Source organism: Lithobates pipiens, unplaced genomic scaffold, assembly GCF_037356315.1.
Source record: "Lithobates pipiens isolate NorthernLeopardFrog02 unplaced genomic scaffold, aLitPip1_a1.2 Scaffold_8, whole genome shotgun sequence".
Taxonomy (NCBI): Eukaryota; Metazoa; Chordata; class Amphibia; order Anura; family Ranidae; genus Lithobates; species Lithobates pipiens.
In genome coordinates, this window is record NW_027507903.1 from 59,496,603 (window position 1) to 59,522,025 (window position 25,423).

At 40.1% G+C, this 25,423-nt stretch overlaps 1 protein-coding gene across 1 annotated transcript in view; it reads right to left on the bottom strand.

Annotated features, from left to right (window-relative positions):
- Positions 1-2,121: 2,121 nt before the first annotated feature.
- SLC27A2 (solute carrier family 27 member 2) overlaps positions 2,122-25,423 on the bottom strand; it is a 114,824-nt gene continuing 91,522 nt past the window's right edge. The window contains exons 6-10 of the mRNA XM_077471273.1: positions 20,127-20,217; positions 13,281-13,479; positions 11,807-11,904; positions 4,965-5,095; positions 2,122-3,083 (exon numbers count right to left, since the gene is read on the bottom strand). Coding sequence (XP_077327399.1) covers positions 2,907-3,083; positions 4,965-5,095; positions 11,807-11,904; positions 13,281-13,479; positions 20,127-20,217 — 696 coding nt within the window. The 3' untranslated portion in view covers positions 2,122-2,906. The remainder of the gene's footprint in view (positions 3,084-4,964; positions 5,096-11,806; positions 11,905-13,280; positions 13,480-20,126; positions 20,218-25,423) is intronic.

Here is a 25,423-nt window from a genome sequence, read left to right on the forward strand (position 1 = left end):
CTCTCACTTCTTGTTGTGTATCCTAGATAGAAGTAAAGGTAAATGACCAAAACAGGGAAATTACTAGCACGGTATAGTAGCATGCTGTAGTATATTGGTAAAGAATGAGTGTTTTCATTTTATTCTCTTGAAAACAAAGGTCTATCTGGTCTTCTATCTAACTGTTCCTTAACTCGCAGCTGTAAGAGACTGCCACTATTAATGTCTTTATTTTCATCTGGTGATTCTGCTTGTTAATCACTTTATGTCCTAGGGGTGACCATTGTTGCTCACTGTACTGTATCTAAAGAGAGCAGCGGTGTCACTCAAGGACAGTACAGCAGAACACATCTGCCTCTAGTTTTTCTTATAATATATATGGCGGTGGAATTTACAGTTTAATAAAAAAATTTACACTAAGATCAATAGGTATTATCTGTACTATATTTGCAGAAACTGTACTTAGTTTATAAAAAAAGTGCTCAGGGCTACACTATTTGTTGTGATTTTCATAGGAGGCCCAACTATATAAAAACACTCCCTTTAACACTTGTAATATCCATGAAACATTTCTATAGACTCAAATACTAGGGCATAAAACTGGTCTTTTGGTAGTCTGAAGACATTTTGAAGATTTGGAAAATGTTTTGATGAAAGATGTAATGCTTCCTAAAGTGCAATCAAATGCTAAATGAAACTTTTGGCTCATTGTTGTCACGTTGACAGAATTCATTTCCACCTTTATGACAAATGTGAAATATATTTATTTATCAAGGATCTGCTCCAAAAGTAATTACATGGTGGACTTTGATCGTTCTGATTACCTTTCACACACAGCTCCGGGTTTCAGTCTCTGTAATGATCAGTAAGCTGTACTGTATAAAATTATATGGCACAAAGGTTTTTATTCATCGTTTTTCCCTAAGCCACTGAAAGTGGTCTTTTTTTGGTTCCTGTACATTACTAGGTATTGCTATTATAGTAAAAAAAAACAAAAAACAAAAAAAAAAACGAAAGTGTCCAAATGTGAAGAAATGTGAGATGAATATGCATAAAAGTGTTCTTCTAGGGCCAGGTAAATACATTTGTAAGATTCTAGCTGAAGCCAGAGTCAGAATTCTCCTGGAAATTAGAAGCGTCATATAGGAGCCTCAATTCAAGACAACCTGACAGGTTTTCCTTTAAATTGATTAATAAAGCTGCAGTAAAGATGTGAAACAGAAAACTGAAAATAGTCGTAATCCAAGCCAGGTATCCCTTTACTTGTATCACCTTTCTTAAAGCTGTCCATTGTGATGTTAATCCCTGACTAGAAGAACCTGTTGGGTTTCATATTAAGTGTTATGGTATATTGTGTGTAAGAATACCTTGGCTTATTCAATGTGACAGTACGATGTACAGCGGTGATGTGTAAAGTTTGGTAACTTATAACAACCATAGATTTGAGCTTGCTACAGCCAGTTCAGTGAACAGTCACTCTGATTCTTTTTTCTATGGGTTGCTAAACATTGCAATGTATCCAAGCAATCCAAGCAATTAGAAAATGACAGACTCCAGTGCTGGGTGGGAACCTCAAGTGGCACAGTTAAGAGGCACGCTGAGAGGTTCCCTTTATATTGACCCGTGAACCAGCTACAGTGAAGGCGAGCAACAGAAAACTAGTCGTAATCCAAGCCAACTTTCCCATTACATATATCACCTTTCCTAAAGCTGGTCATTCACTGCTGACTAGAAAAACCTGTGGGATGATTCAAAGAATACCTTGGCTTATTTAATAAGGCAGTACAGTGTACAGTGATAATATCTAAAGTTTGGTAACTATTTGCAACCAAAAAGATTTCAGCCTGTAAACCATATAGATGCAAAGTTTATTGCAGAAGAAATAAGAGACAGCCTGTATAATAGCAACGCAAAGGGGTTGATTTTGCTAAAAGTTGAGAGTGCAAAATCTGGTGCATCTGTGCATGGTAGCCAATCGTCTTCTAACTTCAGCTTGTTCAATTAAGCTTTGACAAAAAAAAAAAAAAAAACACATGGAAGTTGATTGGATTCTATGCCGAGTTGCACCAATTTTTGCACTCTCAACTTTTAGTAAACCAACCCCACAGTAACATATTTTAGAAAATATGACATAATAACTGCTTGTCAATGAATCTTGTGATTTATTTCCTTCCTAGGCCTCAGCATGTGACAATCAGTTTATCAATAATGTTAGTAGTAATAATATTTCAACATTTCAGTACAAATTGCACATATTTGCATTAAACATGCCGACCGCGCTAAACTCATTCTTCAATAGTGCTTCTTTAAAAATGATGCAGATTTGACAAGAAAGATCTTAGGAGACCATTTACTAAAAGATAAACTCTGTTTCTTAACTTCCTCTGCATTGGGGCACCATAAATACTTGAATTCCTTTAGTGCATCAGCCCCTTAACTTTATAAATCCCATGAGCATATTGTCTAAGCTTTTCAAACAACTGGTGTAGGTAACCAATGTAGTCTACCTGGAGGAATATACTCAGGTTTGATGTTGCAGTAACTTGAAATCCTCCCTGCAATACCTAGCCCATAAATAGTGTTTCAGTTTTCATCACACACTTCGTTAAAGGGCAAGCAGTATCATCTTTTGTAATGTATTACAAAGATTGCTCTAAATGAGCAGTGCTGAGTATTGCAGCTGTATTACAACACATACCGCGCCTGTTGTTTATTTTTGACACTGATGTCGGGGGTCAGAGCGTACAAATTGGCCCCAGTGGGGCACTAATGGCATCCTGGAGGAATTGATGTTGTTACTTAGTTACCCGCTTAAGAATGGACAAACATATACATACTATTAATCTTTTTTTTAATGCAAAATAAACTAGTTGCGGTGTCAATACCCAGCATAAGACAGACAAAGGAACCAAAGGCGCGTCACAGTGTTACAATTTTATCTTTTTATTTTTAATGTCTGTATATATATTTTGAGTCATGGGCACATATTTCTTTTCCCTCTCATCCAGGAAGTAGAGGGGGTCAGTGATTGTGGATGGATCAAAGCCTTGTTTCACAACCTCCACCTTGCGCTGTTTAAAAGTTCCAGTGATCTCCAGTTCATCCTAAACAAACAAATAAATAAATAAGTGATTAGGAGACAATATTTTTTAGGTCTTGGCTGTAATTTCCAACAAGTATATGAACTAATATTACTGATGAACATACAGTAGTTTCCACAATATACCTAAAGCTTAGTAGACACTGCTGGCTGAAGGAAAAAAAAACTGACAGGCACTGTACTATTGTGTTAGTCCCCCCCCCCCCCAACCGCCAGACAATTTGACCAGCGCTCTCAGCCATTGGCTGAGAGCACTGATCCAGAGGCAGTTCGCAGACCTTTTTCGGTCATGCCCCGAAGCGGGTACCTGATTTTGACAGGTACCCGCTCCCACTTCCTGGTAAGATCGCCGCAGGAAGACCTCCGTTATGTCCGGCCCCTCCTCCTTCCCCCATGCTGCCTTCTGGGACCTGTGTGTCCCAGAGGACGACGGGACCATTCAAAAGGTGCAGAGTGACTCGAGCATGCACAGTAGGAAACCGGCTGTGAAGCCTGCAGGCTTCACTGCCAGTTTCCCTTACTTGCAATGCTGGCGCCTGTACCCCGAAGCCGATGGATGAATCCGCTTGGGGAGCCGACATTGTGGGATCTCTGGACAGGGATCCTTATATTAAAAAGTAGCAGCTAATCATTTTTTTTTTTACAGGCTGAAACTCCACTTTAAACCAGTTCTTTTGTGCCTAGGAAGGGTCCTGAATATTAAGCCCAGGTTGTATACATTTTTTTAACATCTCTTCAGTTTTCCAAGTTAGCATTAAACCATTGCCCTTCCTAGTGCTTAGCCTAGTCCCGTTGGTTCAACTTGTAGTGGGAAGGTGGGTAAAAAAATTATGGATATATATATATATATATATATATATATATGGATATATATATATATGGATATATATATATATATATATATATATATATATATATATATATCCAAAAAAGGTGCTCAATGGACACGTTTCACACAGATGGGCTTACTCATAAGCCCGTCTTTGTGAAACGCATCCACTGAGCACCCTTTTTGGATTGATGTTTGTCATGTTCGCTTGATTTTATAGACTTTCAATAAATTCTTTTGATTTTACTTCTGGATGTGCCGCCATTCACCCGCAGGCACCCGGATCTCTTCAGCAGCTCATCAGATCCTCACAGGAGGCTTTAAGCGGTGTGTTCCCAGCGCTCTCTCATGAGTTATAGTATAACTGGGCAGGGGCAATATTGTAAAGTACTATAGGGGACAATGAATGTTTTGTGCACAGCACTGTAACATATACTGTAATATATACAGTAAATACAGGTAATAATTACAGGAGAGCTAATGTAACTCTAAGCCCTTGTACACACGGTCGGAGAATCCGTCGGAATGTGTCCTATCGGACCGTGTTGTCGGATAATCCGACTGTGTGTGGTATGCATCGGACTGATTCCATCGGAATATCCGTCGGACTCAATTTTCCAACATGTTGGAAATATTTCCCGACCAACTGGGCCGATCGGACATACTCCGATCATGTGTAGAGAATTTTGATCGCACCAAGTGCCACGCATGCTCAGATCAAATTCCTACATCAAAGCTATTGGCTACTAGCCTGAATATAGTCCTATCGTAACGAAATTATGTCATCACGTTCTGAAAGATCGGATTTTTCGCCAACTTTGTCCGACCGTGTGTATGCAACAGTTTCGGACAAGATCCGCTGGACAAAATCCGACGGGCAAAATCCGACGGATTTGGTTGTGGAAATCTCCAACCGTGTGTACAGGGGCTAAGGCAACCCTCATCCCTAACTTTTATGATTCGTTAGATGCTACACAAGCAATAGCAATGATAACAGTAAGCATAAATTCTGACTGTATGAAGCGTTTTATCCCAGGGAACCAAAATAAGTCTTACCTGGACCCTAATGAAGCGAGGTCTTGCATAATTTGGAAGAAAGTCTCGAACATGTGCATATAGCTTTCTACCATCAAAGCTCTCATATTTCCTAAGCTTGAGTGTGGCCATTCCAATCCGCCCTTCGTGATCTGTTCAAGAAATTACAAGACAATTCAGATTAAATTTTTACAAGATATTGCTTTCAGAAGGTCTGAGAGAGATGAGCAATGTTTTGTATGTTTGCTACAAAGCTTCTATCAAGAAAATCTTCAGCAAAACCACTGTAACTTTAAGTATACTGGCAGTTTTGGTAACATACTGAAAGCCCACACCTCACCACATTTCTAAAGGAAACATTCAGCATAAAAATGTGGGTGCTGTTGTTGCTGAATTGTTTTCAGCATACATGTTCCAGGACTTTAGTCTTCAACAGACATCACGTGTCTATTATGTCTAAGACCACAATGCCAGTAAACTTGCTGGCTTTATGTCAATGGGACTGATTTACTTAAGGCAAATTAGCAGTTAACTTTGCAAGAGAATTTTCCCTATAAACTGAACTTTATTTAGAACATTAAGTCTTGGTAGATCACTTCAAGCTGGCCCCTTTTTGCAGATATAGCTATGTAAAACATTGAAAATAAGTGTTTAAAATCAAGAATTGCATGTTTTGTCCTGTTCTGCACATGCTCAGTTGCTCTCTATTTTCAGCACTGTGCCTAAAATCAGAGCCACTAGAGGCTGATTAGCTGACTGCTTTAAGATTCACTGTTGCTGAAGGGGGGAGAAAGCAACGAGAATAACACAGACTGTGCTGAGGGAACACAAATTGAGGAAGGAGAAAAGAAAAGCAGGTGAGATGACAGGACAAATTCTGCTGCTAGGGAGACACAAAAGACTTAAACATACAAGAATAGTGTCTTGTCTTATCTCCCTGATATATTCTCTTTTCTCCCTCATCAGCAGCCTGTGAACTTCAGAGCTTTTAGGCCCCTTTCACACAGGTGATCCAATCAGATCTGCCTGTCAATTTTTCAGGTGGATCGAATTGGAAGGCCCATGCATTCCTATGGACAGGCAGGTGTGTCTGTTTACCTTCCGTCTTCCTCTGGATCTGATCCAGAAGGGGATCTGTCATCTTCTGTTTAGGTGGATCATATCAGAGGGTAGTCAGGTGTAAGCGGACAGAGCGGTCCTTTTACTACCGGCCGCCAATAGAGCAGAGTGAGCTATCATGTCCGATCTGCAGAAACTGAGCGGACAATGATGTGTCATCCGCCCGCTCTGTTCCGATCAGCAGGGCATCTGTGAGCTGATCCCCTGCTAATCGGAATGGAATCTGCCCCATGTGAAGGGGGTCTAAACCTTCTGTCAGCCTTCCTCTCTATCTGAGCTAAGACACAGAATCAAGGTAGGAAATTTACATATTTTGACATATAGTTTTTGAGACCAACTGGAGGGCGATAATTTCCAATAGGGAAGTGACTGCTCTGGGCTTTAACACAATGGTGGCCTCCAGCAAGAAGAAACGGGAGCACTGCTTGAGGCAATCAACAGGACACACTAAAATTGATAACATAATTATTAATGTGAAATGTATGCTCTTTTGTTAACCATTTGCCGACCTGCTCACGCAGATATACTGCAGCAGGTCAGCTCTCCTATGTGAACTGACGTACCTGTAAATCAGTCCGTACAAGGAGAATAGCAGGGGCATGCCTGCTGTGCGCCATGGGAGCGTGCGCCTGCGGGTCCTGCGGACTCAATGTCCGCCGGCAGCCCGCGATCACCTTGTACATAGTTAGAACGGGGAACTGCCTATGTAAACAAGGCAGCTCCCTGTTCTGCCTAGTGACATGACAGAGATCTACTAATCCCAGTTATTGGGAACAGTGATCTCTGTCATGTTCCAGTAAGTCCATCCCCCTACAGTTAGAACATGCTGAGGGAACACACTTAACCCCCTTGATCTCCCTCTAGTGTTAACCCCTTCCCTGCCAGTGTAATTTCTACATTGATCAGTGCATTTTTACTGGTCCCCAAAAAGTGCAATTTGAGGTCAGGTTTGTCTGCCGCAATGTTGAAGTCCCGCTAAAAATCGCAGATCGCGGCCATTACTAGTTAAAACAATAAAAAATAAATAAAAGTCCCTAAATCTATCCTGTAGTTTGTACACGTTATAACTCTTGCGCAAACCAATTAATATATGCCTATTGCGATTTTTTTTACCAAAAATATGTAGAAGAATATATATTGGCCTAAACTGATGAATACATTTGTTTTTTTACATATTTTTTCGGCTATGTATTATAGCGGAAAGTAAAAAAATATATATTTTTTTAAATTGGCCCTCTTTTTTTGTTGATGGCGCAAAAAATAAAAACCGTAGAGGTGATCAAATACCACCAAAAGAAAGCCCTATTTGTGGGGGGAAAAAGGACATAAATTTTGTTTGGGTACATAATTGTCAGTTAAAGCGACGCAGTGCCGGTCATTAATGGGACAAATCCTTCCGGGGCAGCTGAACTTCTTGAACCCCCCTGACAAAAAAACGAAGTTGAAAAAGAAAGTTAGAATTGTACTGGAAAAGTGGAGCTTTGCATAAAACCTGAGCTTCCTTCTTCTCTGGATCAACTAATATTTTTGACACAATATTTTCACAGAAGATTTCTTCTGATTTTAATCCTATACCTATTTTGAGCTGCCAAAATTTGTAACAGGTTTACTTTTAGTCTTAGATAACTGCTTTGAAATTACATTATTTTTTTTAAAACCAATTTTTTTCTAAATGGCTTCATTCAATATATATCCCTAATTCGTTTTTGGAGTTTTTTTTGTCATTACAAACTCTAACCTACTTAAAAAGGCAGATGGCTGCAGAATGAGTGTGTGGAACATCTAATCTGCAGCTTATAAGGTTTAACATCAATTAAATGATCACGGATCGCTATCTTTGAAGTTATATGTCTTCGATAATACTTAGACACCTATGAGACACAATGTAAGTAATTTAAAGAATTCAAAAGAAAAGAAAAATATATATGACAGCTGGATTGTGATTATTGTGATTATGATTGTCTGCTAAGTGAGCATAAACACTTTTACAGGGTAATACATTACACCAGTGGTTTACTGTCCTTCAGACTTCATAGGAGCTGGGCTGTCGCCATTGGAAGTAGAAAATGTCCTGCCATCGGTGGGAGTAAACAATGCCATTTTTGGTGTCAATGAGAGCAATTGTGCCACATCGTTGGTGTGATTGAGTGGGGAGAATCATGCCCCATTGTTGGTGTCACTGGGAAGAATTGTGTCTTGTCATTGGGAGGAAATGTACCCCTTTGTTGTTGTCAAGGGGGAAATTATGCCCTATTGTTGCTGTCAGAGAATTAAATATTGCCCCAAGGGCCAGATAAAATCAATTTAATGACCGCATCTGGTGTGAAGACCACTGCATTACACCAACTCTTTCAATCAGGGATCCATGAAACTCTGGGGTTATCCAGAGAAGTGTTTCTCAACCTTTTTTTGGTCGAGGCACCCTTTAAAATTATAGACAATCTCAAGTCACCCTTTTAAATTATGGACAGTCTCAAGGCACCCCATTCTAAAATGTAGAAAAACGATTCTAATATCTTTACATAATGCAGCAACATCCACATGTAGGACACCCAACACTAGAGGTGATTTATTTTTCCAAAGCAAATACACTTTTGTACACTGGTACTACTGACTAGTATCCCAATTTTTCACTTCTCCCTCAATGTCTCAAGTGCTGAGGGAGAGAGGCACAGGAGGGTCAAACAAAGATGCTGTGGAGGCAACAGACATCCTCCTTATTAACTGATGTCATTGGTTGTTAGGATGCCACTGTCTGGAAAGGCATTGTGTAACTAAAAAGCAGGCTTGATCCACCTGCTGGCTTGTATAAAATTTTTGATCAACTTGTAGGCATTTTTCCAAGGCACCCCTGAAGAAACCTCAAGGCCCCACAGGGTGCCTGGGAACCCTGGTTAAGAAATACTGCTCCAGAGGTTCACAGGGGCTCATTGAGAAGAGAACACTGGCTAATTGATCTTTTGCCTACAATGATCACCAATACAATTGATCACTACAGTTTTCACTGTCTGTGTTTTTTTGTGTAAACTATTATATTATTATTCTTTATTCTATTTCTTAATTAATTTATTTAGTCTCTACAACATACTGATCACACTAATGTACCATGAGCTGTAGGTCTAATAAATTTAGTTCACTCATTAGAAAAACACAGCAATCGGCATAAACAATATAAATCAAATTAATAAAATCACGTTACAAAGGAAGGCTTCTAAAGCTGTCCATAGATGGTTTTAATCTCGGACAGTTCAGCATGGACCAGCCGAGATTCGAACCATGTATGGGCAGGCTAAATGTACCCAACCAGCCTGGCACATTTTACAAGTGATTATTGCTAGCGGCCATTGTAGCTACTAGTAATAATCACTATGTGCAACCCCTGGTTGCAGGAAATAAAAACGCTCCGTCTATGGCCTTAATAAGCAATACGTGAACTGTGGCATACAAATTTAGCCCTTGTCTTTGTTCTGTTTGGTGTTCCAATCCCCATGAGAAAGAAGGGCAAATCATATCATATTCCAGCTTGGGCAGCTGGCCACAATACCTCATACAGGTGTAATATATCTCTGTTAGCCCTTGTACACACGGTCGGAGATTCCGACAACCAAATCTGTCGGATTTTGTCCGGCAGATTTTGTCTGACGGATTTTGTCCGAAACTGTTGTATACACACGGTCGGACAAAGTTGTCGGAAAATCCGACATGATGACGTTATTTCGTTACGACAGGACTACGTTCAGGCTAGTAGCCAATAGCTTTGGTGTAGGAATTTGATCTGAGCATGCGTGGCCCTTTGTCCGATCGGAATTCTCTACATATGATCGGAGTATGTCCGATCGGAGCATTTTGTCGGAAAATTTTACCAACAAGTTGGAAAACTTGGTCTGTCGTATCCGACGGAAACAGTCCGATGTAGACCACACACAGTCGGAATATCCAACAAAACGGTCCGATCGGACACATTCCGTCGGAATCTCCGACTGTGTGTACAAGGGCTTATAGTGTAAATAACTATGGGAAATATATTCCTTCATAATGCTGATTAAAATAAACTCCGCAGCACAGGAAAAGGTATAAAGAAATGGACTGATCAACCAAGAATCAGTTGGCAGGCAAGCAAGACTGGTACCCAGAATGTGCCCTTCTATCAATGTCATCTATAGTATTCCTTTGGTGGCACACAAAAAAAAACTTGATTTAATAATGAAACGAACAATCACAGAACAAACAGTGATAAATCCCCTCTCATTGTTCTAAGTTTTAAATGTTAAATATGAGTGATTACTATGGACTCTGCATTAGCTTAGGACAAAACTAAGAGAATAAATATATTCGTAAATATATATATATATATATATATATATATATATATATATACATATATATTCTATATATTTTTATATATAAAATGAATTGGTGATCTTTTAAGGTCTCTTGAAAGAAATGCAATGGGTATATTTAACATGTACAATCTGAGGACATTGGTTTGGTTATATTCAGTCTTCGTCTATCCGTTGATATAGGACTATTATAGATATACTGGTTCACCATTAATTCTGTACCATTCTCTTACTGACCTGGATGTTAGATATTTTGAGTTAATTAATATTTTAAGTTATAAAAGTTTCTGAAAGAAAAATATATATGAAACATGAATTTATGTACGGTAATTAGTGATGGTCTTTAAAGGTCACAGAACACACAGAGGACAGAGAGATAATGGTACTGCTGTATAGGTACTTCTATTTTTGAGTTACTATGTCAGGACAATGGGTGGAGTTATGCTACTTATCTTTAGACTGAACCATATAAGGTATATATGCAAATATGGGTGTTATTAGGATATGCTGACATAACATTATGAAACAGTATAAGAATGGAGTAGGGTTATGGTAGAGAAGAGAAAGAACTCTACACTTTGGAGAAATGTAACATCAGATGTTACTTCGCTCCTTCTGAGGCCATCACCATGCCATATGTTACCAGCTGTCAGTTGTCTTTGCTTATCTTTCTGAACAAATAAAACAACTCTTGAAGTATTTAATGGACGAGGGATTCTTCAATTTCTACTAAGAAACGAATTCTAAAAGTAAGTTGGAAATGCGGCCTTGGATAAAGACATACATATCTCCGCTACACCCTTTAGGAGAAAGGACACTGATTGACATATTACACAAAGACTTTGCTATTCATCCAGAAACGCCCCTGTGAGTATAGTAGAATACTAGAATATGTAGTTTTTACTACTATCTACTTTTTCTTCAAAGGCAAGCCAGTCGAAATGGTCAATTTTTTTTCCCTGTTCCTCGACAAAGGGGGGAGACTAACACATTTTCATGATTGATGAAGTCTCGGGAAAAAACTTTCAAAGAACCTAGAAATAGGCGTTTGTGTTCTATCTGACGAAGGTGAAAGGTCCAAGAAACCAAGCCGGCTAAAGATGAGAAATTCTTCTAAAATACGATGAGTAAAGTCATGGAATTTATTGATGAATTAATTAGAGAAAGTAAGCTTGAATTTAAAGATGTGTCTTTTTATCCAAATGACAGTCATCTTTGGGCATATATGTTTAAGGAATGTTTTCATGCCAATGTCCAGATAGACTCAGCTAGATTCACTATAAATAAGCAGCGTAAAAAAATATCTAACACTGGACTTGCCTTTTCTGCTGAAAATAAAATATTTGAAAAAAAAAACGAATTGATGATGTGTAGTGAAATAAATACAGTAGACATTTTTCTTACTTGGGACAGGCACTCCATAAACATTGACTTCTTCTATAAAAGTCATCAGACTCAAAATATCAGCAACCTCAGTGGTAGCAACGTTTTCTCCTTTCCACCTGAAATGAAACATATGAGATGAGGTTATACAATAGCATGCTGTAAACACATAACCCTATTCGTGAGATGACTGCTTTAGGAAGAACCTTTGAGAGTCTTGGAAAGTACCGGTATATTACAGATCAGAATACATTTCTGCTACCATAAACAAACCATTTTAATCTCTGTTAACAGCAAGGGTTTTATTTGTTTAGGAAAATAAATATACTTAGTAGGGAAAAAGCCTGAAACACTTATTGCTTCTACAGCCTCTAATTGCTGTGATGAGTGCTAAGTCCAGCTATGGTTCCAGATATTTTATCAAGCTAAACATCACTTTTTCTATTTGTAATGGGGAAATTTCTGAGGGCTCCTTTAGTTTAGTTTTCAAATATAGCAGTCCGGACAAAAATTAAAATCTAAAAATAAAAGGTTTGGTTTCTTTGTTTAGGGGAAAGGTGCAGTTTCTACCCACACCTAGCATGGCGGCTGGGTTCGTATTCTTCCAGCACCCAGCATGGCAGATCGGTTTATGTTCTTCTCACACCTGGAAAGGTAACTATGTTCACTTTTTTCCACACCTAAAATTGCAGATAGGTTAATTTTCTTCACACACCTAGAGTGGCAGATGTGTTCATTTTCTTTACACATCTAGAATGGAAGATGTGCTTTTTTTTTCTTTCCACGTCTAGAATCGCATATAGGTTCATTTTCTATCCACACCTAATTTGCCAGATGGGTTAATTTTGTATCCACACCTAGATTGACAGATAGGTTCATTTATTTCCAATGCCTAGATTGGTAGATGTGTTTATTTTCTGCCCAGGCCTAAAATGGTAGCTGGATTCATTTTCTGCCTATACCTAGATAGAGAGATTCTATTAACTAGCTATCACATTCTCTATCTGTAACAGAGAAACTCTTGAGGGCTCCTTTGTTTTACCTTTCAGATACAGCAGGCTGGAAAAAAATTAAATCTCTTTGAAGAAGAAAAAGTTTGGTTGCTTTGCTCAACAGTTTCATTTGCATACCCACATCTAGAGTAGAAGATAGGTTTATTTTCTTCCCACAGCTAGCATGGCAGATGGGTTCATTTTCTACCACATCTAGAGTGGCAGATGGATTAATTTTCTTCTAATGCTTAGAATGGAAGCTGGGTTTATTTTTTGCCCAGGCCTAGAGTGGCAGAGTCCTTATTTGTAATAGGGTAACTTTTGAGGACCCCTTTAATTTAGCTTTCAGATATAGCAGACTGGAAAACAGAAATTAAAATCTCTTTAAAGAAGAAACCTCAAAAGGTTAAATGTCTACCCTAGGTTTCTAGGTTTGAAGTTCTGGGTAAGTTCTCAATTTCAAAACTGAAGAAAAGTCTAATATTCTTATTTTGTTAACTTACCTAAATGTGTCTCCAACTCTATCATGGAAATAAATAAATTTCTGCTGGTCAACCATTAAAATATCACCAGTATTAAAATATACGTCTCCCTTCCGGAACACGTCTTTAAGTATTTTCTTCTCTGTATGAGACTTGTCTCCAGCATAGCCTCCAAATGGAGAAAGGGAGGTAATCTTACTGACCAGAAGCCCGGGCTGGCCTAGGAGAGGAAAGACAATTCAAGTCAAGCAGACACATAAGAGGTGATTGGTAATGGATTGTGATTACAGTACATCGGTCATAGAGAAATGTGGAAGATACCATTGCAGACCTTCTGAAACAGCTAGTTGCCTGGCTGCCATGCTGATGCAATGGCTTCAGTATTAAGTCATTTAATGGTTTCAACACTAACCCAGAAAAAATAAAGATATACTGATATTTCTTAGCCTTTATTTTCTGTAGGGTATGCGTTTTCTCTGTTTGTAATTCACTACAAGCCTCACAACTAGCATTTTCAGAAAGAAGTCAGCAACGGCAACCCACATATTTCTTTTATGATTGATGTACTTTAAACTGCATATCCCTAGAAGTTATATAATAATAAACACAGATATCAATTGCATGCCTTTACAGCTGAACAGGAGCTATTTTACCTGCAAAATGGTTTGAATTTCTGTCAATTCACACCTGAAACGTATATAGCTCTGCCACAGCACAGGCCTGATCTTTCTCTCCTGCAGTTTCACTTTAACTTACATGTCTCCTCTCCATCTCTGCCATGATACTAGATGGTGAAAGGAGAATGCAGGTTCCTCGTCCAGCTGCTTTTTTCCTTCCTCAGTCTAATCTCTGCTGTACAGGGACAGCAAGAATCTGATGCAAAGTCAAATGAAGGTACTTATACTACTTGCATTAAAAAAAATACAATTAACGATGTATTAATAATCACAGAGCTGCATCTCTTATATCTTTTTTTTAATTTCATAATCTTTATTCATTTTCAACATACTTTTACATAATAAAAGCAAGAAAAACATTCTCTATAGCATGTGTAGCACTTATTTCACCTTTACAAATACAGTAATACTTTAGTGAGTAATAAAAACCTTTAGAAAACGTTCCTATCCATGATGTGTCAATATTTCTTCTATCTAACCCCTCTTTTCACTCATTGCTCATATAATCCTCCTTCCCCTCCTACTTCCTCTCTCTCTACCCAGCTTTCACCTCTCCCATACCTCATTCTGGGTATCTCATTCTATCCAGCCAGGGTTTCCACATCTTTTTAAATTCTTTAAAATTTCCTCTTCTCAAATATATCACCCTCTCCTTCCATATTGTCTCCATAGTTGCTATCTGCCAGTCCGCTACTGAAGGAGCATTTTTTGCTTGCCACCTTTGAGCTAACAATTTTCTTGCCTGAAACAGACATCTCAGTATTGCTTTATTGGTATGTCGCGATCTTCCTATTGCTTCACCCAGGCCCAGCACACATATCCTGGGATCCCCCCTGATCGCTACACCAAATGTTTCATTCAGGGTAGTAACAACCTCTGACCAGTAGCGAAACAATTTTGGGCATCGCCAGAACATGTGAGCCAGGTCTCCAGACTCTTGACATCTAGGGCACTTATCATCCGCTCTACGTCCAAAACTAAACAGTCTTTTTGGTGTATAATAGGCCCTATGTAGCAGCATTAGGTGTGACATCTTCTGGGCAGGCGAGACTGAAATTGAATAGCCATCCTCCAGTATTTTCCTCCACTGTTCGTCCGTAAATATTCCCAACTCCTCCTCCCATTTCCTTCTGCATTTGAACCCTTCTGGGCTTCCTATACTTCCTTCACATATGACTGGATATACATCCGCTATAAATCCTTTTGTCCTCACTGGGGCCTTTAATCTGGTAAAAATAGGGGAGTTGTTCCACACAGGACCTTGCCTATTAAATTGTTTCCCTAGGGCATGTCTAATTTGAAGGTATTTATAAAATGATTGTTTGGATATATCAAACTCTGATCTTAAAGCGCTAAATGTTTTTAATATTTTCCCTGTATATAACTGGGCCAACCTATCTATCCCTTTAACTTCCCAATCTTTATATACCCCTATTTCTTCCATTTCCTGCAGGTTCCGGTTGTCCCACAATGGGGTGTACTGAGTTAAGCCTCCCAGGCCTTTAATCGCCTTAACTGCCTTCCACACCTTTACTACTAATTTTATTGTGGGTATTTTTTTTTTGGGAAATGAGTTTGCCTCCAGAGCTTCTACCATATTCTTATGGGGTGTCTCCGTTAATATTAAGGCTTTATTAATTCCTCCACCCATCTCCTCACTCATGTCCAGGTGTTGTAATTGCGCAGCTAAAAAATAGCTCCTTGGATGTGGAACTGCCATTCCACCTTTTCTTGTAGGTGATTGCAAAGTTTGTAGAGCTATCCTGGATACTCCCCCTTTCCATATAAGTTCTCGGAATAGTACCTCTATTTTCCTGAACCACATTATGTCTACCCAAATCGGGGAGTTATGTAACACATACAACAACTGAGGCATCCATACCATTTTAATCAAGTTACATCTCCCTGCATTCGATAATGGGAGTCTTTTCCAGATTTCGATTTTCTTCTTGAATTTAGCTATTAATGGAACCAAATTATCATTTATATATTTATTAGGATCTTTTTGTATGTGTATCCCCAGGTATTTCATGCGCTCCACAACTTCCAGCTGCGCACCTGTCCCTGGGCTTTGGGCCCTACTTTTATCCAATGGCATAAGAACTGATTTTTCCCAGTTTATCTCCAGGCCTGAGAACCTCCCGAAATCTGAAATAAGTTTCATCCCTTGTCTGAGGGACTGCTCTGTGTCCCCCAGAAAGAGGAGGATATCGTCCGCATATAGCGCTATCCTCTCTTCCCTCGTCCTCCTTTGAAAACCGACCATATTCCTACTAGATCTAATTGCAATAGCTAATGGTTCTATTGCTAGGGCAAAGATCAGGGGTGACAAAGGGCACCCCTGTCTTGTCCCCCTCTCTAGAAAAATCCTATCTGAATATTCATTATTGACCCTGATTCTAGCACTAGGGCCGTTATACAGAGTTTTTACCCATGCAATAAGATTAGGGCCAAACCCAAATTCCCTCAGTACCCGCCAGATATAGGGCCATTCTAAACTATCGAAGGCTTTGATTACATCTAAGGCCATTATTGCCTTATTGCCATCATTCTCTATAGGTACCTGCATATTAAGATATAGTCTTTATTATGTTTGTGCTTGTAGTTCTGCCCGGGATAAAACCTGTTTGGTCGGGGTGTATCAGCCTGGAAATAATTTTATTCAATCTAATGGCTAATACTTTGGCTAATATTTTAGCATCCGCACAAAGAAGGGAAATGGGTCGATAGGACTGTGTTTCCAATGGGTCCTTCCCCTCCTTATGTAAGACTATTATTGTTGCCTCAGTCATTGATGTTGGCAATCTCCCCTCCTTTTTTGCCCAGTTAAATACTTTAAGGAGCTCTGGAAGCAATATTTTACTGTAATATTTATAGGTTTCCAAAGGAAGACCATCTGGCCCTGGGGATTTCTTATTAGCCATTGCTGCTACTGCGCACTGGATTTCCTCAATTGTTAATGGGGCTTCCATTATCTCATTCTCCTCCTTTGTTAGGGAAGGCATTTTGATATTCGAAAAGAACCTATCCATATCCTCGCCAACCTCTGTCCCCCGTGAAGAATACAGTTTGGCATAGAATACCCTAAAGGTATCAGTAATCACTGAGCTCTGTGCTGATATTTCTCCTTTCTCAGTCCTTATCACTGGGACAGTGGATGGCGAGGAGTTACTTCTTACAATCTGTGCCAACATCTTTCCTACTTTTTCCCCTTCCCCATATTCCACTTGTTTCTGGAACAATCTTTTATTCTCTATTTTCCTAATAACCACTACCTTGTGTTCCAGTTGTTTCTCTAACCATGTTTTTTTTTTCTCTGGGGTGGGGTTTTCTATATAGGCTCTCTCTGCTATTACTAGATCCCTTTTAACCCTATTCTCCCATTCATTAGATGTTTTCTTAACATTCGCTACCTGTTGGATAAGAATACCCCTAAGATAGGCCTTCAATGCGTCCCATATTACTCCTATCTCTGCAGACCCGCTGTTAAACTCCACAAACTCTGCCACACTAAACAGCACCCTCTCGGGGTCCCCAATTAGCTCAAACCACACTGGATTCATATTCCATACTCTTGGGGGCTTTATCCCTCCTAGATTTACCGAAACTGTCACTAGCGAGTGATCTGACACCCCTCTAGGTTGATACACTATTTCCTTTACTACACGGCTTGCCTCCTCATTCCCAAGGACTAAATCTATCCTTGAGAGTGAGGAGTATGAGCTTGAGAAACATGAGTATTGTAACTGGTCCGGGTTACGCATTCTCCATATATCAGACAGGCCCCCCTCCAGCAAAAATCGAGACAGCCGGGTCTCAGCCTCCGTTTGCATATATATTCCTGGTGGAAACCTATCCTGGCTTTTATTTATAACCTCATTAAAGTCTCCCATTACTATAACAGGAATCCCCGATTTATCCGCTATAAATTCCATCAAACAATATAAAACTTCCATTTTAAGTGGGGGAGGAATGTAAACATTTGCAAAAACATACTCCTGATTTTCAATTACACAGTGTAAGAAGATAAACCGCCCTTCTTTGTCTATATTGATCTGCCGACAGGAGAACGCCACCTCTCTCCTTACCAACACGGCCACTCCCCTCGAATAAGAGGTGTGGACTGAATGGTACTGGACTTGAAATTTCCTACTCTGAATTTTTAATATAGTTTCTTTAATTAGGTGTGTCTCCTGAAGGCAGATCAATCCTACTCCACACTTTTCCAGGGTGTCAAACACTACTGCTCTTTTTACAGAGGCTCCCAGCCCTCGGACATTCCAAGAGCCAATATTCAAAACTCTGGACTGCATAACTCTAGGAGGTGTGGAAAAAGAAAAAAGAAGAGCGAAAAAAGAGTAAAACCTGAAGGCTCAAAATTAACATTTAAATTGCCTGAATTCCCTGACGTTGAGCAGAAATAATCCCTACTTCTCCCTCTATAGTTCATGCCGAGGAGGCGAATGCAAGGGGGGGATGTAAAAAGAGCATCTCTTATATCTGAATAAATTTAGCCACTTGACCTCTGAAAAAAAAACCTTCATGACCAGGGCATTTTTGCTAATCAGCACTATGCTACTTTAACTAGCGATCGCGAAGTCATGCAACGCCAATACATTTGTATAATTTTTTTCACACAAATAGACCTTTCTTTTGGTGTTATTTGGGTTCTTTATTGTGTTCTTTATTTTTTGTGATATAAATGAAAAAAAATTTTTTTTTGAAAAAAACAAAAAAAATGATATTTTCTACTTTCTGTTATAAACATATTAAATAATAATAAAAAAAAAATTAATGTCTTTATATATTTAGGCCAAAATATATTCTGTTACATGTCTTCAGTAAAAACAAAATCCCAATAAGTGTATAGTAATTGGTTTGTGCAAAAGTTATAGGGTCTACAAACTATGGTATACATACGTGAATTTATAGATACGCTATACTGTAATGGCGGTGATCAGCAACTTATAGTGTGACTGTGATAGGGTGGCGGGTAATCTGACGCTAACAGACACTATCTGGGTGGGTCACTAACTGACACTGACATTGCCAGTGACACTAATAAAGTGATCAGTGATTATACTGCACAATGACACTGGCTGGGAAGAAGTTATCATCTTGGGGCAATCAGGGGGTTAACTGTGTGCCTAACAATGGGTCGTGTGTGCTGCTTTACTTTACTATCTGGTTGTTTTTCTTCTTGCAGAAACAGCCAGATCGCTGGTCAGTGTACAGAGCCCTGTGTGCTTTTAAACACACAGGGCTCTGAGTTGTGATTGGACACTGCCGATGAACAGGTCTCAGCCATAAATCATTGGTGGAGACCTGCTGAAAACATTATGTCCAACCACAGTACGGGTCAGCAGGGGGTGTGCGCATACAAACCCGGAAATCCCTGGTGATGTACCAGTACATTGTCCAGTAGGGCTGTGCTTTTCACCTGCAGTAAAACTACTGTGGGCAGCCGACTAGTAGTTAAAGTGTTACTAAACCCAGTAATATGAAAATAGATCTGCCCTCCCACAGTGCCACAGCTTATAAATCTTCTTTTTTTATTAAAATATTGCCACTACATACGTTTTTGGCTGATCTGTTTACCACAGTCAGTGATAAACTGCACAGTTTCTCCAGAGCTGTGTGTTCAGGTAGGAGGCGATTTCCACTGCAGCCTGTATACACGCTCACATGTGTGATGCCAATATCATGTGATCTGGCTAGCTCTGAGAACAAGTAATTATTCTCTCCAGTATAAAAGACACAACTGAGCATGTGCAGGTTGGCTACCCTTCCTGTGTTAGCTGGCTTTCCCTGGATAGACAGTGCAGGAGGGGGTGGATCTGTGCATACAGGATAAAACAGCCTTTTTACACAATGCAGAGGATTAACCCCTTAAGTTCCACAGTGAGTATACCAAGCATGCTATGCTGCATATACAGACTGATATTACTGTTGTGGGTTTAGTAACACTTTAATGCAGAACCCATTAGTTATTCTCACAACTGGCAATAACAAATAGCCATAATTGCCAAATTATTGGAATGCATACAATAATATGGAAGAGAACATAGTTTCACCTTACTTACTAAACTTAGTGAACATGTATATTAATTTAGTAAACAAACCCAAGAAAATCAAACCCAGTGAGCGGCATTCCTTCAAAGATAGATAGAATAATCCATTCATTACACACCTCTCTTGGCCTTGACACAGCGACTTTTGGCATCTCGGACAGGCTCATCCTTTTCAATGTCATATTTGATAAATTCAAATGGAAGTGCTTTCTGTTGAAACAAAGGAGATACTTTAGCATTCAGAAATACACCACAACAGCTGAATGATATATTTACCAATATAGATAAATAACATATATACATATATATATATATATATATATATATATATATATATATATATATATATATATATATATAAAAAATATATAAAATATATACACACACACACACACACTATTTTACCAAAGATATTGGGACACCTGCCTGTACACCCACATGAACTTTAATGGCATCTCAGTCTTAGTCTGCAGGGTTCAATATTGAGGTGGCCCACCCTTTGCAGTTATGACAGCTTCAACTCTTCTGGGAAGGCTGTCCACAATGTTTAGGAGTGTGTCTATGGGAATGTTTGACCATTCTTCCAGAAGTGCATTTGTGAGGTCAGGCACTGATGTGGACAAGAAGGCCTGGCTTGCAGTCTGTGCTATAATTCATCCCAAAGGTGTTCTATCAGGTTTAGGTTAGGACTCTGTGCAGACCAGTCAAGTTCTTCCATCCAAAACTCACTTATCCCTGTCTTTATGGACTTTGCTTTGTGCACTGGTCCAAATCATTTGGTGGAGGGGGGATTATGGTGTGGGGTTATTTTTCAGGGGGTTGGGCTTGGCCCCTTAATTTCAGTGAAGGGAACTCTTAAGGCGTCAGGATACCAAGACATTTTGGACAATTTCATGCTGCCAACTTTGTGTGAACAGTTTGGGGATGGCCCCTTCCTTTTCCAGCATGATTGCACACCAGTACAAAAATCAAGGTCCATAAAGACATGGATGAGCGGGTTTGGGGTGGAGGAGCTTGATTGGCTTGCACAGTCCTGACCTGAACCGGCTAGAACATACTTGGGATGAATTCGAGCGGAGACTGTGAGCCAGGCCTTCTCGTCCACATGAGTGCCTGACCTCACAAATGCGCTTCTGAAAGAATGGCTAAACATTCCCATAGACACACTCCTAAACCTTGAGGATGGCCTTCCCAGAATAAAATTCATGTGCATGTAAAGGCAGGCATTCCAATGCTTTTGCTAATAGTGTGTGTGTGTGTGTGTGTGTGTGTGTGTGTGTGTGTGTGTGTGTGTGTGTGTGTGTGTGTGTGTGTGTGTGTGTGTGTGTGTGTGTGTGTGTGTATATATATACAATTGCAAAAAAGTATGTGAACCCTTTTGGAATGATGTGGATTTCTGTGCAAATTGGTCATAACATGTGATCTGATATTCATCTAAGTCACTACAATAGACAATCACAGTCTGCTTAAACTAATAACAAACAAAGAAATACATTTTACCATGTTTTTATTAAACACACCATGTAAACATTCACAGTGCAGGTGGAAAAAGTATCTGAACCCCTAAACGAATGAGATCTCCAAGAGCTAATTGGAGTGAGGTGTCGGCCAACTGGAGTCCAATCAATGAGATGAGATTGGAGATGTTGGTTACAGCTGCCATGCCCTATAAAAAACACACACACCAGTTCTGGGTTTGCTTTTCACAAGAAGCATTGCCTGATGTGAATGATGCCTTGCACAAAAGAGATCTCAGGAGACCTACGATTAAGAATTGTTGATTTACATAAAGCTGGAAAGGGTTATAAAAGGATCTCCAAAAGCCTTGCTGTTCATCAGTCCACGGTAAGACAAGTTGTCTATAAATGGAGAAAGTTTAGCTCTGCTGCTACTCTCCCTAAGAGTGGGCGTTCCAAATCTTTGATGATCCCTAGGAGCAGCATCTATTATAACCAAATGGAAAGAACATGGCACAACAGTAAACCTGCCAAGAGATGGCCGCACGCCAAAACTCACAGACCGGGCAAAGAGGGCATTAATCAGAGAGGCAGCACAGAGACCTAAGGTAACCCTGGAGGAGCTGCAGAGTTCCACAGTAGAGACTGGAGTATTTTTACATAGGACGTCAATAAGCTGTACGCTCCATAGAGTTGGGCTTTATGGCAGAGTGGCCAGAAGAAAACCATTACAGTCAGCAAAAAACAAAATGGCACATTTTGCGTTTGTGAAAAGGCATGTGGGAGACTCCCAAAATGTATGGAGGAAGGTGCTCTGGTGTGAGGAGACTAAAATTGAACTTTTTGGCCATCAGTGAAAATGCTATGTCTGGCGCAAACCCAACACATCACCCAAAGAATACCATCCCCACAGTGAAACATAGCGGTGGCAACATGATGCTGTGGGGATGTTTTTCAGCAGTTGGGACTGGGAAACTGGTCATAGTTGAGGGAAAGATGGATGCTTCTAAATACAGGGATATTCTTGAGCAAAACCTGTAACACTCTGTGTGTGATTTGAGGCTAGGACGGAGGTTCATCTTCCAGCAGGACAATGACCCCAAACACACTGCTAAAGTCAAAGCCCAGATCTCAATCCAATAGAAAATCTGTGGTCAGACTTAAAGATTGCTGTTCACAAGCGCAAACCATCCAACTTTAAGGAGCTAGAGCAGTTTTGCAAGGCGGAATGGGCAAAAATCCCAGTGGTAAGATGTGGTAAGCTCATAAAGACTTATCCAAAGCGACTTGGAGCTATGATAGCCACAAAAAGGTGGCTCTACAAAGTATTGACTTTAGGGGGGTGACTAGTGTAGCGCCGGCTCCTGAAGGGCACGCGTTATGTGTTTTTGAAATTTAAAGTTACACCTAAGCTGCAGTTTGGTTTGGATGTTATTATTCCAAATTTTGACCCCAGCATCAGTGTGACTGGACTATAAGGTGTTCAGTCTGATCATAGGGGGCGCTGTCTCCTTTGGTAGGCATGGAAACACAGTCTGGTTGGGTGCTTTAAGGTTACTTTCTCTCTGAGCCAGCCCAGTAGGAGCGTCACTCTTGCTGTGTCTTCTGGAAGAGGGTACTTAAGATGCGGATGTCACGTGGTTCGGGGTTCCGGTCCAGAAGTATGTTCTGACTCCATGGTCCTGGTCCTCTTGACCAGCCCCCAGAGGCCCTCATGGCCAGGGGTGCGGATCCATCTATTTCGGGGCTGGCTAGCCCGAGGTGCAGTAACTGGAAGGAGAGTTCCAAGGTGGCCCGGTGCCGTCTCAGTTTTGGAGAGGCCCAGCTACTGAGAACGTGACCAGGGGAGGACTCTTCAGGAGAGGGCCACGCACAAGGCTGGCTGCTCAGCAAGAGCCTGGAAGCTAAGCTGGAAAGGACACCAAGTGAATCCACACTCGTTCGGTATTGCCGGACCGGCTGCAAGATACTGGTACCGTATGAGAGTTCTCAAATTTTATCCTTCAGTTACAACCAAGTTCTGTGAGAGAGACTTTTCATTCTAAGTTCTATAACCAAGTCTGTGGCAGAGACTTTGCTTTATCAGAATCACCTGTCGGTTCCTGAAATAACTAAAAAAAGGATTTATCCGATAGTTGTAATATCCAGTTGTGAATGGATATTCCCTGGATTACATAGAGAGAGACATTCAAGTGTCAGCAGTTCCAAGAGTACCTGAGCTTTTCTACCTATACCCTCTATTCCCTACCGAGAGACTGTGTTCTGTTCAATGTTTTTTTGCAAATAAAAATCCCTAAAGTGGATTAAGTGTCGGTCTCTGCAGTTCATTGGGCCATCTACCTCAGGAAACCCCTAGAGGCACACGAGGTGAAGAAGGTAACGGTAAGCCCAAAAAATAATCAGCCACTCCTTCGGGGGTCAGTGGTACACTAGCCATGCACATTTACTTTTTTTGTTATTTTGTCCTATTTTTGTTTGCTTCATAATAAAAATAAAAAAAATCTTCAAAGTTGTGGTCATGTTCTGTAAATTAAATGATGCAAATCCTCAAAAAATCCATGTTAATTCCAGGTTGTGAGGCAACAAAACATGAAAAATGCCAAAGGGGGTGAATACTTTTGCAAAGCACTGTATATACACATATTAGGGCCATTTTAGACAGGAGCCAAATAACCTACCAGCACGTCTTTGGAGTGTGGGAGGAAACTGGAGTACCCGGAGCAAACTCACACAAGAGAGAATTTGCAAACTCCACGTAGGCAATGCCGTGGTTGGAATTCAAAACACAAACTTCAGTGCTAACTTCTAAGCCAGACATTTTTTAACCAGGCTTAAAAAAATTCCTCCAGAGGTGGCAAGAGATTCCTTCACTTATGGATAACTGACTCCCCTGTGATGATGCTTCATAATTCCAGGTCCAACACCACTTGGCTGAATGATAGGTAGGACTGTAAAAGGGGGCATTCTTCCCACTGACCACCACCAATGTAAGGGGCATTCTTCCCACTGACCACCACCAATGTAAGGGGAATTCTTCCCACTGACCACCACAAATGTAAGGGGCATTCTTCCCACTGACCACCACCAATGTAAGAGGCATTCTTCCCACTGACCACCACCAATGTAAGGGGCATTCTTCCCACTGACCACCACCAATGTAAGGGGCATTGTTTCCACTGACCACCACTAATGTAAGGGACGTTTTTCCAATTACCACCAATGGACTAAACTTAGGGTTCCTTTAGACTTGAAAATTATTGCAAGGGTTCCTTTGGGGTCAAAAAAAGTTAGAGAAAGGCTGCTCTAAGCCACTGTGATGTCCTAATCTTACTACAAAAGATAAGTAGAATCAGACTTGCTAGATTTTACCTAGTGAGGAAAAAAGTGCTTTTAGCTCCAGTAAACAAAATGTTGCACACTACTGTTGCTGTTATGTTATATAACATTATGTAATACATATTATTATGTAACATTTTTGCGAAGTTTCAGCATGCATTATATTTAATAAATACAATGGGTGGTCCTCTATGGGGGTTTAGACTGAAATGCAGGACCTAAGAGATGAAGATGTTTACAGCTTAGAAATTAAAGTCTAGTCTGACTTTCCGAGAAAAATAATGCACATTAATTTATTATTTTTTTGCATAGGAGCTTGCAGAACATGCCAGGCTCCTGCAGACTCTACCTCCAGCACTTTGTCTGTACTCACCTACACAGCCAAATTTGACAGGTATGCAAGGACAGGTGTCTGCGCTTGGGGCCGTGCACCTGTCCCTGTGTACCTGTTAAATGTGGGGGTGAGTCTGCACAGCCCCCAAATCTCCATTCACTTATATAGGCTACATACATACAGCTCAGCGCTACTCCAAAAAAAATAAACAGATGGCTCCTCAATTTTCATGAGGCTGGGCGCCTATCGAATGAAGCCTAAGGGAGCAATGGGAAACCTGCATGTGTGT